The sequence below is a fragment of the Rasamsonia emersonii genome (genome assembly GCF_000968595.1).
Source record: "Rasamsonia emersonii CBS 393.64 chromosome Unknown ctg1118621760628, whole genome shotgun sequence".
NCBI classification, from domain to species: domain Eukaryota; kingdom Fungi; phylum Ascomycota; class Eurotiomycetes; order Eurotiales; family Trichocomaceae; genus Rasamsonia; species Rasamsonia emersonii.
In genome coordinates, this window is record NW_013562852.1 from 1 (window position 1) to 19,624 (window position 19,624).

General features: G+C 49.6%; 5 protein-coding genes across 5 annotated transcripts; 3 read left to right on the plus strand and 2 right to left on the minus strand.

The window, feature by feature from the left end:
* Nucleotides 1–41: 41 nt before the first annotated feature.
* Nucleotides 42–827, plus strand: T310_7991 (C6 transcription factor; the record flags this gene model as incomplete). The annotated part of the gene is made up of 2 exons (XM_013469217.1): nt 42–410; nt 468–827. Coding segments are annotated over 2 exons (729 nt in total), but the record flags the coding sequence as incomplete, so codon positions are not given.
* Nucleotides 828–4,355: 3,528 nt separating this feature from the next.
* T310_7992 (Serine/threonine protein kinase (Kcc4)) lies at nt 4,356–8,448 on the minus strand (the record flags this gene model as incomplete). Its single annotated transcript, XM_013469218.1, has 5 exons — nt 4,356–4,582; nt 4,633–4,998; nt 5,048–7,005; nt 7,083–7,811; nt 7,865–8,448. 5 exons carry the CDS (start codon nt 8,446–8,448, stop codon nt 4,356–4,358), a joined length of 3,864 nt encoding a protein of 1,287 aa, XP_013324672.1.
* Nucleotides 8,449–9,903: 1,455 nt separating this feature from the next.
* Nucleotides 9,904–10,661, minus strand: T310_7993 (uncharacterized protein; the record flags this gene model as incomplete). Its single annotated transcript, XM_013469219.1, has 2 exons — nt 9,904–10,297; nt 10,582–10,661. The coding sequence occupies 2 exons, from the start codon at nt 10,659–10,661 to the stop codon at nt 9,904–9,906; spliced, it is 474 nt and encodes a 157-aa protein (XP_013324673.1).
* Nucleotides 10,662–12,796: 2,135 nt separating this feature from the next.
* On the plus strand, nt 12,797–13,585 carry T310_7994 (Peroxiredoxin; the record flags this gene model as incomplete). The annotated part of the gene is made up of 5 exons (XM_013469220.1): nt 12,797–12,846; nt 12,912–13,024; nt 13,101–13,264; nt 13,331–13,474; nt 13,550–13,585. The coding sequence occupies 5 exons, from the start codon at nt 12,797–12,799 to the stop codon at nt 13,583–13,585; spliced, it is 507 nt and encodes a 168-aa protein (XP_013324674.1).
* A 509-nt stretch (nt 13,586–14,094) lies between these two features.
* T310_7995 (Ribonucleases P/MRP protein subunit) lies at nt 14,095–18,604 on the plus strand (the record flags this gene model as incomplete). The annotated part of the gene is made up of 6 exons (XM_013469221.1): nt 14,095–14,436; nt 14,573–16,283; nt 16,340–16,918; nt 17,214–17,595; nt 17,872–17,929; nt 18,044–18,604. The coding sequence occupies 6 exons, from the start codon at nt 14,095–14,097 to the stop codon at nt 18,602–18,604; spliced, it is 3,633 nt and encodes a 1,210-aa protein (XP_013324675.1).
* Between the last annotated feature and the right edge of the window lie 1,020 nt (nt 18,605–19,624).

A 19,624-nucleotide genomic window follows, 5' to 3' on the forward strand; every position in this document is an offset into this window, starting at 1 on the left:
ACAATTCAGGAGGACGGGACTGATCTGGTGTGCAACTGCAGATTCGATGCTCGGGTTTTGAGAGCTCCCAAGATGGACGGTGCAGCAACTGTATCCGCTTTAATCAGGAGTGCATGTTTACGCCCGTCTCTTCCCAAGCTCAAGCTTTCGTCCCAGCGCATGCAGCCTACCCTCACCTGCGCAACCAGGCCCAGGGCCGTGGGCGCGGTGCTTATCCCGGCGATGGTGTGATGCTATATGGCGCTCATGGTCAACCTCTCCCACCGCAGCAACAGCAGCCGCCGCCGCCGCCTGAGACCACGCTTCCTCCTCCTCAGGGCATGTACCAGCATCCTTACGGCCGCCCACCACACCTTGATAACCAAAACCCCCCGCCACCACTGGCACATCCTCCCATGTCTCAAGATCAGGTGAGTCGTTGGCAACGTACCCCGTCATGGAGTATCGGGTTCTTACCATTTCGACAGAGACAGCCAGGTACTCGCCGCGGCTCCGGATCAGGCTTTGAGTACCCCGATCCCACAAATCTCGCCCCGGTATCCCCTGCTGTTTCGGCGCCCAATTACTCCGCACCACCGTACTACCCGGCGAGCCACGATAATAGACGCCCATCGCCGCAGTCGGGCTATTCCTACGATCGGAATTCTCCGCACAACTCAACCTACCCACCAATGCAGGCTGGCCAGACCCCACCACCGACCTCGACGCCGAGTTCTTCTAGAGGAGGACTCAACGTCCGCGACATGCTCAACCCAGGCGATCAAGGTCAAAGTGGTCGTTCCAGCACCGACAGTGACATGGTCAACGCCTTAAACCGAAGAGTCTAAGGAACGACACTGCTTTCCGGGCCCAGAAAATTGAAGCCTCCATGATTTGACAAAAGAGAAAAAAAAAGGGGGGGAGTGCGCGGGTGGTTTGATGAAGAGCAAAGCATGATACCCAAAGTGAATGAAGAGGGGGTGGAGATGGGAAATGGTTTTTTTCAGTCTCAAATCCTTTTGGGGTTTCACAGTGGGAGAAGTTCTTGTGCTGGCCGCGAGACGTATCCCATGATTTGTGGAAGAAAACAAAGGTTGTAATATGAGCTCGGTTTGGGTTTAACTCTTTATGTCTACTTTCAACCCGGCTGGTGTGACAGCGTTCAACCGTCGAGTCGAGGAAGATGGGTCTTGTCTTACGATGGGGAAGAAGAAAAACGCATTCTGGATCGGGGCGATTGCTGCTGCAGCCTAAGTACCTCGCGAGGAACAAGTGGCTGGATTACAAGACTTGCGGCCAGCAGCTCGCAGAGGAAACACGATGATGTATGTTCATGGTCTGTGTCCAGCCGACGCTGCAACTCGTCCTTCTCGCCAGGCGTGAGAAACAAGACCCGATTTACCAACTTGATATGAAGCTATGGAAACGATGAGCAAAAGCGGATTACGAGGTGGATGACTGCAAATATTCACGGGCCAGAAACGCTGGAAGAAGGCGGTGCGCGCATGGAGTTGTTTGGAACCTATCGAGTGTCTCGTGCAACTTCTTTTTTTTTTAATTTCTCCCTTCGACGCTCTGATTTCTCGAGATTTGCCGATGTCTAATATCCCCTTTCTGTTTCGTCGTTTTTTTTCCCTCTCAAAAGACCGAAAAACTGCAGTTCTGATAAACTACCGGGGGCGACCCATTAATGCACGTCTTCTATTACTTCCAGCGCACCTTTCTGTCCAACTGTTTTCCTTGAGGGCTTGTTTCGAGGATCCTCCTCAACGCTCGTTTCCTATGTTTTGCTCCGGCTTTCTTTTTGCAGTGTCTTCACTTTGTCTGCTGTGAAGAACATTGCTGGGATGTTGATGTTATGGGTGGCAATCTGAATTGTCGCACTTTGAACGATGCATATGTCATTTGGCGGCTCTCTCGTCCTTCTTTCGGCTCACGGGCGGTCTTGTGACTTTGACCTCAGTTTATCGGTCGTTTGGAGCATCAAGGAACCATAGATGCGCGGGTATTTGGTATGGCATGGACGGATACAAAAGTTGCGGGATTAGCGGCATCAGCTGGTTTGCGGTCATTCAAGCTTTGCTTCAGCCTCCTAGCTCGGATCACCCTCGTGCTTGTTGGCTTCAGCAATGTCCTTGATGTTGACTCTGCTCCAACTGGGTTGCATTTCGTTGACAGTGACGGCGGATTTTTCTTTTCTTTTTGTTCGATTTCTGTTTCCTCTCTAACCCTCTTGTAATTCACCTATTACCTGCATGTTTCTGACAATATTTGGGTGGCTATCTGCTTTTTTTCTGTTTGCGAGTCTTGCAGTTGTGTTTGTAATTGTTTTTCCTGAGAGAGCTTTTTCTTTACTGTTGCGGGTGGAAAGTCTTGTCATCCTGCTACGGAAAAGGTTCTATCATGTATGCAACTGGGAGGCTGTCTGATTAAATTATATTAAAGTTGTTGTTAATTCTGCCGTCGTCAATCAATCTTAAGCGAGGTAATTAGAAGAGATATTTAAAACTGGACTGCGATGCATGTCTTTTGCTTCTGCGGGGCGTGCTTGCGGCCCGAACCGAATCGGGCCGGGGCAATGATCAGATCAGATCGACTAGCTGAAAGCGTGCGCGTGCATGCATACGGAGTATGTATGTACTGTACGGAGTAGTAGTGTATGGATCCGTCATAATACAATGTTCATGATCTGCCCTGCTCCTGCCCCTTGCAGATTGTCAGACTCCTTCGAAGTGAACGTTGATGTGAATATGAATGTGAATGAATGTAAGTGAGTTGGTCAGACAGATTCTCTATTGATCGATTGATTGATCTAAGCTACATGCACATCATCGAATCGAATTAGATTGAATTGGATCGTATCAGATGGGATCAGACCTCACCTGCGAAAGTACCTAAGCAAGCAAGCAAACAAGCAAGGAGTTCATTTACATATTTTACAGTACATATTTTTGCCTCGATAATAGTTCGTAGACAGTCAGTTCGGTCGATAGTACTTAGGTAGGTAAGTAGGTAGGCAAAAACTAAGTAAGGAGGGAGGGTTACATAAATGAAGTCGAGTGGAGTGGAGAGGAATGGAATGATTGGAGTCAAATTAATGAACGGATTCAATGAAACGAATGCATTTTAAATGAAGCCAGAAAGAATTATAGATAGGTCGGTCGGTCCCGCCTTGGAGAGGAATCTAGGGATCTACAGTACATAGTAGGGATCTAATTTCTAGGGAGCAGTAGATTCTTTCTTTCTTTCTTTCTTTCTGTTCGATCTGAGCTGTTCTGATCTGATCTGATCTTTGGAAACCGACCATAACCATAAGCATCGTCGTCGCGTTTGTTTTTTTATTAGAAAGATAGTATGGTTAACTACCTACCTAGGTAAGCACCTATCCTAGCCTAGCCTGCAAATTGCTATCTATCTATCTATCTAGTTTCTAGTAGTGTTTTAGGGTTTTAGTGCTTTAGTGCTCTCGTCGAAAGAAAGGGGAAAAAAAAATTAAGTGGTCCGGACATATTCGGACATATAGATAGGGTAGGTAATATTTGTTTTGTTTCACTTTTCTTTATTTTTTTCTTTACTTTAGCCTGGTTTGATTCTTCTGTGAATATTGTTATTATTTCCCTTTTTTTTTTCCGGCTTTTTGAAGGGTGGCTAGATGTCAGTTATTATCTTATCATGGAAATGAAGGAAGATGATCGATAAATGAATAATGGATCGATGGATAGATAGGTAGCAAGGTAGGTAGGTAGGTATATAATCAATCAGTCAAATCAATCGTATTATTACGATTATTCAGAGTACATACAAACAAACAAGTTTACAGGAATTGGAAAGGGAAGGGAAGGAAGGGAAGGGAAGATAACAGAGACAGGATAGGACAGGGCAGAGCCAGGACGAATCTTTCTTTCTTTCTTTCTTTCGACCACGACTATGTTTCTTGAGCCAAAGAAAAAAAAAAGAAAGAGAACAATGTTGGATGCAACGCAAGCGAATGAAGGATAATAATGAGTCGCCCACCTAGAAACTCTACATGCTTAAAAAAAGCACATAAAAAATGTTGAAGGAATGAAGGAAGAAAAGGAATTTTCCTCCTGCTACGGACTGACTGAAAATAGGAATGCAATGAATGAATTGAGTTCTATGACATTAAAGAGAGAGAGAGAGAAATGAAACAGAGCTATCGAAAGCTCGATTAAAGCTTCAAGATCAAACAGCCAAAGGAAAGAGATTATCCTGAACGATCCTGCTCTTTCACAAAAAGGAAAAAAAACAGCGCCAAATGAATGCATGGATGGATCCAACGAATGAGGATCAAAAGGGTCTAGCGAGTGTAGAAAAAAAGAAAAACCGAAATGGAAAAACTACACGATACACTCCACTCAACGTACGTTGTCCAGAACCTTGGTCATCTTTTTTGCCCGCGCCGGATCTTCTACCGTCAGGCCGCGCTTTCGAAGAACTATCTCCAGCGTATCCGCCACCTTATGGAAAGAGGATGCTGCACCACGCACCTGTCGGAACCGGATTAGGCTGAGGTTGGCGTGTCTGCCGTGCTCCAGCACGGTAAAGAACTCCACAGAGAATTCGACAGGGCGGAGGCGAAGGACTTGACAGTGTTAGTTTGTGTTCCAGTTGATGAGAAAGAGAGGAACTTACAATTTCCTTCCCCGACACGGCCATAGACGATGTTCTCGGCCTTGTCGAGCCGCACGTCTTCCATGCCGTATTGCTTCCATTCGCGCAGAGTTTTGTACACCTCTTTGCGGGCCTTCGTCCTGGATGTCTGCAGGGCAACGACTCGCGTGGCGGGCTTGATATGGAAGAAACGCGCAAACCAGTTCTGGCTCGCACCAGAGTGACCATGATTCTGACGTCTGGGTCTCTGCTGCGGTTGAGGCTGCGGCTGCGGTTGCGGTTCTGGAGATGGCAAAGCGTCTTGGTCTTGCGTAGGCGTAGAATCGCTGGCGTTTGTGTTGGTCGAAGCAGCCACCTCCGTTTCGCCAGTTTCGTTACCTGGAGTTGCTGGATAAAATTAGCTGCGTTGAAACACAAAGGCGTTAAAAGGAGTTACCTTTATCGCTCCCCGAATCTGACCTCTCTGTCTTCTTCTTGCCAAAGATCTTAAGGAAGCTCTTTCCAGATGACTTCCTAGCGGCGGTTTTTGTCTCGTCTGCTGCCGCGGACTGGGACACTTCCGCAATCTTGACATCAGGGCCAGTTGCCGAGTTCGGCTGAGCAGGTACCGTGTCTTTTGGCGTCGGAGGCGTCTCCTCATAAGTCTGTGATTTATGCTTGCTGAACCATGACCACTTCTTCTCAACGAATGAGGCCCTCACATCGCTGCATCGTGAACACGGTGGGTTCTCCTCAATGGGCTCCAGGGCCATGCGATAGCGGGAATTGTAACGCATGCTGCCGTAGAAAGTGCCGTTACTCCGACCCTCGAGCGAATTGTTTGGAGCTCTGGATAAACTGGCAGAGTCTGCGGAGCTAGAGCGGAGGCTCGTCGTCACCGACGTCTGTGTGTTCCTTTTCCTAATATTGAGTGGTTTGATCTCTTCTATCGAAGGCAAAGAGGAGTCCTTTGGAACCATGCGAATGGTGCTCCTTTCCTCACGTCTGGACGAGACACGAGAAGACTCTGACGAGGATTGGTGGTCAGGATCCTTCGACTCAGAACCACCTGAACTCTCCGTGGGGGACGTCAGCTCTTCAGAAATGGAAGGCAAGTGATGGGTGTCCACGGCGGACTTGGGGTTAGGGTCTGATATTGCGCGTCTGCTCTGCTCTGCTTCCTCCGATTTGCCTCTTTGTTGTCGTGCAGTGTCCTGTTCGATCAGACGGTCAAGATGCGCTATGACTTCCTTCAGGTATTCCGGAAGACCCTCAGAACCAGCCTTTGCAGAGTGTTCCAGAAGCCTGCGACGGGTTTCGGCAAGTTCTCTGACGGTATTCGAGCAGGATAGGCCCTCTGCTGTTTCTGGTAATTCACGCTCGCTTGACTTGGCGCTAGCTTTTAACCGCTCAGCCTCCTCATGGATGGAAATGGATGTCGCGGTAGAGTCTGTGCCACCTGCAATGCTACTTCCCAAGGTATGGCCGGTAGAAACAGAGCATCGGTTGAACGCCTCCTCGCATATTTGGCTGAGTTCATTGGAGACCTTCCTAGCCTCCTCTTTCCAGAAGCTGCTGCTGCGTCGAACCTTCTTAACATCGAGATCCTTCCCTGCGGCTGCAACCACATCGGAAGTGCGAACCACCGCTGGTGGACTCGGCAGTGCAGGGGTGCTATAACGAACGGAAGCAAGCACGGTGCTGCTGATCAACTTGGAGCTCTGATCACGCGCCAAAGATTTTGCAATTGAGTTCTGGGATATTGTTTGCTCCCTTTTGATTTTCATTGAAGAAGCAGTTTGAGACCGGTTGCGAATGTGCCGGAAAGAAACATTGCGCTTATAACTGCTGGCAGCTCGCACGCCCGGAGCAGGACTGAATCCACGACGAGATGGCGCAAGAGAAGCCCTCGAATTGGTAGATCCTTGTACTTTCCTTTTTCTATTGCGCTTGATGACCTCCATCGAAGGACTACGCGCGCCGTTGGCTTCTTCAGGCTGCTCGCCGCAAACCTCAGATTGTTCGGCAGTTTCAGTTCCCTCAGCCGGCTCTTCGATCGGACGGGCATCAGAGGACTTTCGATGAATTGTCACGCTTGCATATTCCACAGGAGGATCGGCAGGAGGACTGAGTGAAGCTCTGAACGGATCATAGCAGTGCGAAGATTTTGGTTCTTTTGCTGAGCTACTACGGTGGCTCACTTCCGGCACTATTGAGAACTGGGATCGTCGACGAAGCTGACTCTGTAAACGCCCGTTCTTAGAATGTCTAGCCAATGCCCTCGTCGCTGCTGGTGGCCGGGAAATGTGATGGTAATCACTGGCGGAATACTCAAGAGAATGCCCATTATAATTTTCGAGTTGTTCGTCTCTGAACTTGATCAGGGCATTATAGAACATTTTCTCGAGATTTGGTCTGTAAAAGTCCTCAGTAAGCCCAGTTCACTTGCCGTGCCATAAGATAAACGAAACAAAACCGTAAATACTACGTACTCTTTGGAGAGAAGTCGTTCTATCAGTGTTTCTGGCTTGGCACAGTGCCACAGCGTCTGTAGACTCCGCAACAGCTCCATATCAATGTCCGCACGGCTAGCCACAGGCGGACCGCAGTCCTTGGCTGTTAACGGCGGGGGAGGACCCAGCGGATGGTCAGACATCGCCTGGTGGAGAGTCTCATACTTCTTCAGGAGCGGATGATTCCAGACGTTCTGCATACTGATTCTGTCCTCCGGTCTCTTCTGCAGGATCCGTTGGATCAGGTCCGCTGCCTCCACGGTAAGCCAAGGTGGTAGGTGATATTCTCCTTTCTTGACAAGGCGTAGAGTATTTGAGAGATCGCCTCCATCAAATGGAAGAAATCCGGTTAATAGGGCGTAAAGGATGATGCCGCAGCTCCAGATATCCGCCTTGTCGCCCCGATACCTCCTACCGTAAATGATTTCCGGAGCTGCGTAATGCGGGCTTCCACAGGAGGTATTCAGCCAGTGACCAGCAGGCTGCAGAGCAGCCATCCCAAAGTCAGCTAGTTTTATATTGTGATTGGCATCCAACAGTATATTTTCCGGCTTCAGATCACGGTGGCAGATATTGAACCGATGGCAGTACCACAGACCCGAGATAATCTGTCGAAACAGTCTAACTGCTTCCTCTTCTGGGAGGGGCCCGTTCATCGATACGTAATCGAAGAGCTCTCCACCTTCGACATATTCGAGAACAAGATACCTGGGAACAATCCTCAGCTAACAATCTTGCGATCTACTCACACCCTTACTCACAGTTCGCCTCGATTCTCCCATATGTCGTAAACCTTGATCACGTTGGGGTGTTCGATCAGTTTCATGATGACAACCTCCCTTTCAATCCCATATGGCATTGGCCTGCTACCAGGAGTTAGGCTCAAAAATCCCGCATTCCGATCCATTGCTGCGATGCTTTCGCTCTGAACCATTGCCGCGGACTTCTTCGAGACGATCTTGACGGCCGCGGCCTGGCCCGTTACCGCGTGTTTAGCAAGTCGGACACGACCGGTTGCTCCCTTTCCTAGGGTCCTTCCCAGCTGCCATGGCCCCACGTGTGTCTTCCTGCGTCCTTTTGCCGATGTCGTTGACGTCGTCGATATGGCCGAATTCCGATTCGAGTCCTCTTGGGAATCCGTGACTACTGACAAGCATTTGTTTTCAGCAGCCAAGGCTGAGGAGCCTGGGTCGACGTGAATCCCGACGGCCTTCAGTTGCTCATGATCCACCGTTGCTTCTCGCCCTCGTGTTGGCCCTACGGCGCTGTTATTGACTCTGCTGGTAGCATCAGTAAGCGGTTGACGTCCCGAGTGAGAGCGAGCACCGCCTGCTGCATGGTCCATCTCCGGATTGTCACGATGAACGGATGATCCGCAAATTTGCTTTTCTTCGTGCCACGTTTGACCAGCAGTCGTGAGGTCGATTCTTCGGCAATGAGTGATAGATGCACAATTTACCGAGGACACAAGGAACGTATGAAATCAGATAAACAGACAGGGAGGTTGGAAATCAACGAAGAAGCTTGTAACGAGAGGACGCTGGTAGCACTAGCATTAGGTCAAGAGAACGAACGTGGTCGAAGGATTGACAGTAAAGGGCACATCTGCGAAACGACTTCTCACGACAGCATGAGAACACCCCTTCTGCGTTGTGAGGGAGAGACAGCAAGCAGAAGAGATCAGGATCCTCTCCGACAGTCGCTAGAGCCACACCAGACCGTCGGGAAAGGCAAAGAGAAAAGTGAGCATGGAGCAAGTCAGGCATGCCAAATTCGAACACCGAGTGAGGAATGGGAAGTGGTCCATCTTGTTTACCCCACGTCGAATTCCAGGGTCTCCCAGGCATCGACCTGCGGAATGTGTTGACCCCGTATCCTTTGAGATAAACACAATCACAGCGGAATTCAGAAAAAAAAAGTCAACTGGATTTTCTGCATTTATTTTACCTCTCAAGCCAAATTTTACCACAGTGCAGAGCAGTTATTAAACTCAAATATCAGTTTGATTTCTGCATTTGGCGCAGGCGCTGACACGCTCGTCGACGCCTGAGATCAACAGAGACACCGGAACGAGATCTCGATTAGTCCTCATTCCACACTCATCTATGCAGATTATCAAAAGTTGATCGACAGGGATGGGCCTTTCCCATTCTATAGTGTACATTCCAGGCCCGTAGGATGACCTCAGGTGGAAAGAAAGCACGCGTTTTGAATTTGTTCATAATCAAGGCAATCACCGAGACACCGATTAATGAGGCTCTCCAGCTTTTGGCTGATTTTCCAGGCCATACCTCCTAGAAACTCATTTGTGAATTGCGTCATTTAATGGTGCTGTTATCTTCAGGAACCGAACGCCCCTGCGCGCAGTTACGTGTGTCGTGTGCGCACATTCCAATCGACCATGGTCGCGAACGAGAAATTAGCAACGCCAGAGCTCTAACAGGTTTTATATGACAATCAATTGATAATATTAGAGTTATCAAGTAATTGAACTCGTCAGATTGAGTTATCTCCTTTCACCGTAGAAGCGTTCAATAAGTAAACGTCGTCTACCCAGGTAGTTAATTCGCGGTGTTGTCGGTGACTGGAGCTCGTCCCGATCTGGTCTAGCGCAAGATGGCAGGGGTCATCCGGCATGCTAACAGGCGATGATTATTATTATTATCTACTCCTCCCTTTCTTGATGGTGAGAAGCTCAAGGTCTGGCGTTTTAATATCATCAAAAGCATAGCTACGTAGCTTCATCACCATGTAACTCAATTGAGGTTGCCCAAATGGACTAGTTCTTTAATTGGTCCCATCACCAATGCTCCTCAGTGATTTTCACATCTTCCACATCGACACCATCGACAAACCATCTGCCCTCACCGTTCCCATCAGGCCCTAGTAAGATATCATTACCAGACATCTGGCGCTTTCGCATCTTGCCTGTCTCGTAGTCGAACGTCCAGTCTTCGAGCCCGTAGCATCGCTTCCAACGCATCCCGTCGCTGGCGTCTTGGTATTCATACCAGAACTGCACCGCGATGCGGTTGTCCGTAAACGCGAATAGTTCCTTGCGAAGACGGTACGAGCGCTCCTTCTCCCACTTTGCTTTCAGGAAGGCGATGATGGCGTCTGTGCCCTTGAAGAAGCTGTCGCGATTACGCCAGATGGAGTCGGGGGTATAGGCAGCTGAGACACGCACAGGATCTCTGTAGAGAAACGGAATTAGTATAGTTTTCTAGGCCATTGGACTCTCTCTCTCTTTTTTTTTAATAAAAATTCTGAAGTTGCACCTCTACATTTCATGAATGCTTGACTGCTCATGGCTAGAAACAAGGGGATTCATAGGGTCATGATGAACAGAGCAAAGACAGTATGTGTAAAAGGCACTATGGGCAATGATTACGCGCAATTGACGACAATAGAAAAGGTGAATCCAGACTCAACTGAAGTAGGAGGTTGACAGAGAAAGAAGGGAAAGGAATGAATTTACCGAGTATTCCACAAATCCTGCGCCGCCTTGACCTTCTTCCGTGCCGTCTCTTCAGTGAACGGGGGCTTGATGTCTGCCATGGTGGTTGACACTCTTATTTCTTTTCTTTTTTTCGAGAATAAATTTCCTTGATTAGGTCTGAAGGCTCACAGAGGGTTCAACTGGGTTCTCTGTTGGAGATGCGAGGATAAACAAAGCAGAAGACCAGATATATATAATCTGGTATATATATTCTCTCAGCGTTTCAACCCAGCAATAAAAAGTTCTATGAAATGGTTCGACGATTAAGGTTCGTTTTGTTTTCTTCTCAGCTGCAGACCGTCAGCCCATATAAATGTTAGTACCTGACGCTCGTTGACCAATCTCCTCGTGCGTCATCCTTGTCATGTTGCTTCTCCGGCCGTTCACCGACCCGTGTCACAAGGTTTAGCGCCGTTGCTACATCCTACTGACGCATTTGTTAGTCATCCTCTCCAATAGAACTTCGTGATACTTATTCCCCCCAAAAGGCTACTTCTTCTGTCTTTGTATACTGTGGTTGTTGCTTCGACGGGATTGCATCTGGAATTATTACGCTGGACACTTGTTGGCTTCGTTGGATTATCTTAGGTAATTAAATTATTCTCTCAAGGGCTGTGAGTATGCCAGGTACAGGACCGACTTGAGTAGCCATCTGATACTGTTCACTGAGCGAAATGAAAATGTATTCACGTTGAGTAATCACGGGAATAATAATATGAGCCCTATGAGCGCGTGTTTGCGCCCTGGGAAATGTGCCCGTTATCATAGAGCGGGTTTATCTGATCGTGACTGATCGGTGTGCTCTCCGATTATCTTATCGGAACCGGACCCCTCCATTGTTGACTACCAGATTGAGCACTATTCCTTACGGAGCACTATAACCATGCCTGGAAAACTACCAGAATTTAGATCCACTTGCAAATTTCCTTTTTGGTGGCTAATTGACCAAATATGGACACTCCTCAGTCACGTCAGGTGGCAGGTATTTGACGTGCTAGAGCATGGGTTGTTTATATATATAGTTCTTATTAAATGAGCTTAATATATTCAATAATATGAAGGCACAATTAATAGCACAAAATATCTTCCCTCTATGACTGTGATTCTAAGCCTTCAATCAATAATGCTGCCAAGATGAGAAACTATATATTTTGACCGCCTTCGGCTACTGGCGGCAAACGACAAAAAGAAACAAACAAATGAGAGCAGTATGCTACTCCGTAGAATAGCATATCACGCCACCTGGCAAGCATTGATGCTGGCTTCCTGCCAGGCAGCAAATGAAAAACAATCCTGGTGGCAGATGTCGAAGTTGACCCCGCCAAGGGACACGGCTTCTTTGCGGAGGGGCAGATTCGATATCGGAGCGAATGGCATCACGTGACTTCGTGATGGGCGACGTGACGTGTGCCTGCAGGGAACCCGCTGTCGGCCTCGCCTTCCGTTATCATCATTCGCTGCTCCCTGCCACGTTGTCTACCCCTCCTACTGAATCTACTCGCCTCGTTTATTTGTTGTAGATAGGCTTATTTTAATATTACATCACTGCAGCAGCGAGTAGTTTATGTTCATCGGGACATCGGATTCGAGACGAGGATCCTTTAAAGATTTTGCATCATGTAAGGAGTACTTGCTGAAAAAAAACTTCTCCGACAAGTGCTTATTCGTCACACAAAGGGAAGGAGGCGGGCTTGTCATCGGGCGTCAGGTCGACCCTTGGGACCGCTCGTGAGGATGGATTAGTCAACTTGTACGGTCTAGATATCCCCAAGCATGTCGGTCTGGCAACGAGGGAGGTGTCCACGACCCGTCCACGGTGGGGGGGGGTATGGCGGGGCATCTCAGTCTCGGGCGGTCTTCTTGATAATACCTTGATGGTCACATAGCAAGTGACACGCTAATTGAGGAACGCCATGGAAACCGTGTGAAGGTCTGACTATCGGACCACTCCCAAGCGCCGGTCCGGCCTCTCATTGAATCCGATCACCTTATTGCGTCGTTGTGGGCTGCTCTTACTCCACGGCGCATCCAGTGTTGGCGCCTGCGGCAAGGTACCAACCCGCACCTATATTAACCGTCAACTTTCCGCACCCCTCCCGTGCTTCCTCTACATCCAGGACAGTTCGTCAACCGCAGTCGAAAAAGCTACTCTTACAGTTCTTGCCGACTTTGACCATCGTATTCGCTATCCAAGATGTCCGGACTCAAGCCTGGTGACACCTTCCCCTCCGACGTCGTCTTCGAGTGAGTAACCCCGCCCGTTTGGATTCCCTCCCAGACCGCATCAGAAGGCTGACACCCGATGATAGGTACATCCCGTGGACTGAGGAGAAGAGCGACATCACCGCCTGCGGTATCCCTGTCAAGTACAACGCCTCCAAGGAGTGGGCCGACAAGAAGGTTGTCCTCTTCGCTCTTCCTGGTACGTTGCCACACCGGACAAGTCCCTATCGACTTTTCATTGGTCCGCAGCGCTGACGGTTTTCCCTATTGAAAAGGCGCCTTCACTCCTGTTTGCTCTGCTCGCCACGTCCCCGGCTACATTGAGAACCTCCCGAAGCTCAAGGAGAAGGGTGTTGACGTCGTGGCTGTCCTGGCCTACAACGATGCCTACGTCATGAGCGCCTGGGGCAAGGCCAACAAGGTCACTGGCGACGACCTCGTAAGCATACCCAATGCCATCAACCCTTGCGTAAATGAACGTTGCTAATGTCGACTGTTTCAACAGCTTTTCCTGTCTGACCCTGACGCTAAGTTCTCCAAGAGCATCGGCTGGGCCGACCACGAGGGTCGCACTGGCCGCTACGCCATCGTCCTCGACCACGGCAAGGTCATCTACGCTCAGCGTGAGCGTGAGAAGAACGTCCTTGAGGTAAGTTTCTTGAAAACAATGCTAACTGCACGATCTAAGCTTGCCCGAATTCGAACTAACATATTGTGCTTGCAGGTGTCGAGCGCCGAGGCTGTCCTTGCTGCTATCTAAATGAGGCAGAGATCTCTCTGAAGAGGCAACGCCAGTGTATTTCTTTGAATGGGATACAGGGCGTTGATTTTCTCTTCAAACGATCCAGTGGTGGTGGCTGGATGATGACCCTTCGCTTTTTCGAAAGCGAAATGACCCATAGATTATTAGATTTACATATCTAGAGAACTAGAAAGCCCCCCCCCCCCCCCCCAATAAAATACCCTTATTCTCTCAAACGAATTATCACCGTCGTAGTTTGGATTTTGTATGTACTGTATACAGTACGTAGGTTAAGTAAGGAGAGTAAACGTTTTCCAACGTATTTCAATAATCTTGTTCCTCAGCCACTTTGATAACCTTGTTATCATCAGCTTTCTAGGAGAGATTGGCGGGGCACGATCAGCCAGAGATCATCTACGCCAACCTGATGACGCGCCAAGCCCGGAAGGCAGTAGTGACATTTTTGCGGAGCGATCATCTTTCCGCCAGATCTCCATTTTCCTCCCAACAATAAGTGAAAGGCCGCAATGGCTCTTAATCCTCCATCCAAACGAAAGTCGCCCTCTTCGGGGCCTTCTGGGGCTCAGGATTCTGCGGCCGCACGCAAACGCGCAAAAACGTACGATGCTCGCGCTCTCGCGGTACAGTCCGCCGACGCCGCTCTCTCCGCGACCGGTGAACTCGACGTGGCCGCCTATGTGGGAGCTCGCGAATACGAGATCCGGGCTTTGGAGTCCGGGATGCAGCGGTCTAAAGCTGCTTTGATGAGTCGTGCCTTTCAGAAGGTTCCACGATCACTGCGGAGGAGAACGGCCAGTCACAATGTGAAGAGAATTCCCAAGCGACTGAGGGCACGAGCGAAGAGAGAGGTATTGTCGCATCCTTATTGAGTCCTGATTAATTATACGTCTCTGTTTGATTTCTTGGGATGGGACGAGAAGTCTACAACAATTTGGATTTGGTGGATAGCGTCATGTTCGTTCAATGCTGACAGGTATCTATCAGATGATAGAAGACAACACGCCCACAGTGACCGCCCGTCGACGAAAACCAACAGAGCTCCTTCGTCTCCGTCTAGAAACTGCTCGACGTCTCCAGGGTCTTAATGCGAAGACCAAGGCCAAGCGTGCTGCCTCTAAAGCGAAACGAGATAAGGAGCGAAAGTTGCTGTCAGAAGCCGGGGATAGCCATAGCTACGAGATCGCGCCCCGGGTTCCCAAGATTAAAAAGTACAAGCTCTCTCAGCCACCGCCGCCAGATTCAAAGTTCAAGAAGCGTCAGCGCGGGAAGACGTGGTTGCCCACCCACATGTTCCACGCGAAGCGAGCACACATGACGCCGTCGAATGAGCCGCTTTGGCGATTCGCGGTCCCATTAACACCGACTGAGAAGAGTTACCGACCTACTCATCGTGCAGCAGGAGCGAGAGGAGCTGTAGCGTGGGACATGAGTTACATTTCTACAATCCAATTGGAGGGAACTCGATCGGCCCTGGAAAATGTCCTGAAAGCGGTTGGTGTCGATGGCGATGACGCGTGGGGGAATAAAGGGACGAAGTGGAGGCAGGGAACAAGGAGCCTGCGAACGTGGGTTCATGAGAAGGAGGGCGATAAGGGACCGATAGCACCAGTGACGCTTATCTGGTGTGCGAGATCTAAACCAGAGGATGTTGAAATGACCAATGCAGATGAGGTTCCTCGGAAGAAAAAGAAGCAACCTAGAGACAAACTCTTTATCCGCGTTCATCCATCTGCATTTCTGCAGCTATGGAACGAACTCCTCCCTCTGTCAAAGAGGCAGAACCCTCCAGTTATGGTTGAGGATCTGCGGTTTGAGATTGGAAGCATTGAGGTTACTGGACCTGGATCTACCGAAACACTGATTGCAACTCTGCGACCTTTCACTGCAGAGGGACAAGAGCTGCCAACGGATAGCCCAGAAGCTACCTGGTTGTCCCTTTTGGGAGTGACAAATCCGTCCTCTCTTCCGGCCAATGCGCTCTTGGCCTTCTCTATATCCGATCCCCGTTTGCATTTCCCTTTGCAGCCTATGAAGCCTCCGTCGTCCGAATCGAGCATGAGTGACCTTGCCGCGTTGCTTTCTTCGTGGCCGCCAGACAGAACCCAGGGACCACCGTCACTTTTTGACCGACCTGCACGCCTGGCCGCCGTCCGTTCTCTTCCTAGCCAAAAGGCGATTAATCGCCGGCGGACCTTAGCTGGTCCCGGGGCACATCCCTCTCCACAGCCCTCCGACCCGCGCATACCTATCATTCTTCTTGCGACTAGACCGCAAAGCAGTTCCAAGCATAATAACTCTCATGGGACTTGGACTGTTCTCTTGCCATGGAAATGCGTCGTTCCGCTGTGGTATATGCTTATGTACTACCCGCTGTCGAGTGGTGGAAACCCGAGATTTGGCGGTTTGAAGGAGCAGCAGCAGCTTGCCTTTGAGCGTGGAGAACCCTGGTTTCCCGGGGATTACCCTGGCACCCAGGCTGGTTGGGAGTGGGGTATCCGTGAGCGGGAAGAGAGGCGGAAGGAATGGGAAAGGAGGCCTAAGGGGAGGCGGATAGAGTTTGACAGCATCGATCTGGGGAATGGTCAGAAGGGCGAGATAGGACGTGGTTGGGCCTGTGACTGGGAGAGATTGATCAGAGGACCCCCTGGGGCGGAAAAGGCGGAGAATGTCCAGGACAGCTGCAGAGCTGACCATGGTGACAAGACAAAAGCAGCTGTGGATGAAGTCCACGAATCTGCTAAGACGGCTCAGGAGGCTGGGAAGCAGGCTTGCAGCCCACCCTGGGTATTCAGCAGCTAAGCTCCGAGACTGCTTCTTCTATCATCAATCACCACCTTGGGGAGCTTCTTCCGGCAAGCTTGCAGTCCTTGATTTCCAAGCCTTCCCTTGCAACCGTTAGGATATCACTATATGGTCGTGGTACACCAACCCCGTGTGCTCGCATTTACCGTCTTCCTACCAACAATTACGAACTACGCCAGAAATGGCTGTCTCTAGCATCTTCAGCTAAGGCGCCCTCGTCATCTTCAAAACCGCTATCCAACACCGATCTCAATGCCGTCCCTGGCAAATCGCAGAACCCGAAAGAGAAACAAAAACAAAGGAAGCAGCAGCAGCAGCAGTCTCCGAAGGATCCCCTTGTCCAGAAAGCTGAAGCTCGCCAGCGGCTGGCCGCTTCTCTGATTGAGTCGTCACTGTCTACTGAGGAAGACACCCACCTGCCTATACCTCCGGAAGAAGACCTGATCGGATTCGTGACGACTGGCAACTACAATCTTTCCGAAGGAAAAGGAACTGGCATCGGTTCCATTCTGGTCTCAAAGGTGGTGGGTAATGAGGCCTCCATCGTGGAAGAAGGAAAAACGAAAAAAGGAAACAAGTCGAAAGGAAAACAGATCCATGAGATGAGGATGTGCATTATCCGGTCTGCTGGGGAGCGGGTTGGGAGACTAGGGGTATGGGAGTTGGTTTGATCTATCGACGAGGATTCTCTGGAGAATCGCATGATCGTCTTACTGCATACCTGCATTCTTTTGCATGACCTGGGCGTTGTAAGGACCGGACTGGATAGACTCTAGGGATGTATATAGGTTAGAGTGATAGACACCTACATAAAAACTCTTAGCTTTAGAGAAAAAAACATGTTTGAACCTAACCGTTCAACGTTATTTCTCTTCCCTCTGGTGTCATATTTGTATCAGTTGGCATTTATCTAGACACCTCAGGCATCAACAGGTCGGGAATGCTCTGATGACTAAGCCTCGCCAGCCATGTGATCTGGTCCGACGGAATTCCCGTTGGATACCGATCGGATCTCTGACGACTTGCGCCCAAGTCTCTATCTCCAGACAAGACCCAGCAGCGATTCGGGGAACCATCGCGATTTGTTTTTCACCCACTTCTTGTGCACAGGGACGGTTATACCGAGCAGCAGGAGCTGAGCCAGCAATGGGCGCCGGCAGCTCAAAGCCCGAAGCCTCGGCCGGGTCGAAACATGTTTTCGCTAGGTGAGTGCAAAGTGAATCCGGATAAAGCGGAGGCGCAAGGAAAAAAAGAAGGAGGGAAAGCGAACGATTATTTGATTACAAGCCTATAAATCGTTATTTGTTTTTCCCTATATAGGAGTCGTCCTTCTCCAATTTGTCTGCGACGCAACGATTTACCGGTTTCATTTGCGCATCTCACGTGTTGGGAAATAAGCTTGGAAATATAGAATAGTATCAAGCACAAAATTGGTGCAAAGGAATGATCAAGGCTAACTGATCTCTCGTTCTCCTTTGTAGTGAAACCCCGGTCCAATTCTCTACCAACCTGGTAGAAGCCCTTCAGTCTTCCGCAGAGGTACCAACCCATTGAGTCTCCATCCACCTCCACTGCACCGAATCTTGTCGAAAATGGGGAAAAAGCGTTAGATAAGGGAATAAAAAACAGTGTCTGACATGATTTCCTCTTCAGACCGACTCAACCCGTGCCAAGGAGCTCGAGCTGCACATCCAAGCTCGCGTTGCGGAAGAGCTCGAACGTCTCCGGCAGCGGGAGCAGCAGACTCTCGAAGAGATCGAGAAACGTCTTGCCGCTGAAACCGGCAGCCGGCCCTCTGCTGCTGCGTCTACTGCAGCTCCGTCCCCCTCTAAGTCTGCCACTATTCCCGGATCTCTAAACCTCGACGCTCCTCGGATCCCCTTTGCTGGCCGAGAGTTTGATGCACCACCGGCCCCAGCCCCAGCCCCAGCCCCTGAGCCTGCTCAGCAGCCGCAGCAGCAAGCACCCCCTGTTGTCGAGCGGGATCCCTCTCGCGACTCCGTGCTGAAGGAGATCGAACGCCTCCGAAGCAAGCTCGAATCGCGGAAGAAACTGGCGGACTTGGACGAAGGCGTGGAGCGAGCCAGATCAGAGGTGATCAGCTGCCTGCGGACAAATGACCGACGGCCGCTCGACTGCTGGAAGGAGGTGGAAGACTTCAAGCGGGAGGTGGCCAGGCTTGAACGGGCCTTTGTGGACAAGGTGGTGGGATAAAAGGGCGGTCAACCGAATTTAGGGATTTCAGAAGGAAAAAAGAAATCTCTCCAGATTAGAAGAAATAGACTAATGAGAGACAAAATGGGGAGGAAAGGGAAGGAGAAGAAACAGCATCATCATGTGTCATTAACTTGCACACTGCCATCTTTTTGACAAGAAATGTAGCATTAGACCTTTGGAACATGTCTTTTATCCTCAGTGATTTATATGTGATTTATGGGGTTCAAAATGTATGACTGTCATACAGTACTGGAGGTTACTTGTCTGTGTGACAGAACCCAATCTCATTCCTATCTGAATAGTTTGAGGTGGTTAAACTATAAGAGACCAAGCTAGGGAAGGGAAGGAAGGAGGGAGAAAGAGGGGTTAGAGGTTAGTAGGAGGGAAATATTAGAAATACTGCCTGGCAGAACTATCACTACCTTCTACACTACTCATATGACAACATCCTACATGTGCTCATCTGAAACATCTGGTTGTGGATTGTCACAGTCTGTATTGAACAGTGCTCGAGTTGTACAGACTGCATAAATCTCATCCTGCATCAAAGGCATATGTAGATCACAAGCCAATTAATTCATCATCAAGAGATGATTATTTTATTTCATTTTTTGAGATGCTTTGCAAGTGTATATCTGTGTCTGCTGATAGATTTACCCAATTTCCAAGTCTGGCCAACTGCCTGGACGGGACCGTGGGGAATGTCGCATGTCATCCTCTGCCTGGCCAATCAGTCTGTCTGCATGTGGAGACCTATTATTGTGTGCAGACACAATAAATTGTGCGGCATTTGAGTCTTTTTCTACTTGTGTGATTTGACAGCATGAATTAGATCTAATGTGTGTGCAGTTCGATTGGCTGCTGTGTGCGCCCCTGGCAGTGTCGCTGGGGACTGACAGCGACTTCCCCGTCAATGCTCCGGGACTAAGGCACGGCCATCCTATCGGCATTAATTGTTGCTTAACCACGGGCGTCTGGCGTCCAGTTCCTGCTTCCCTCCCTGCTCTTGCATCCCTC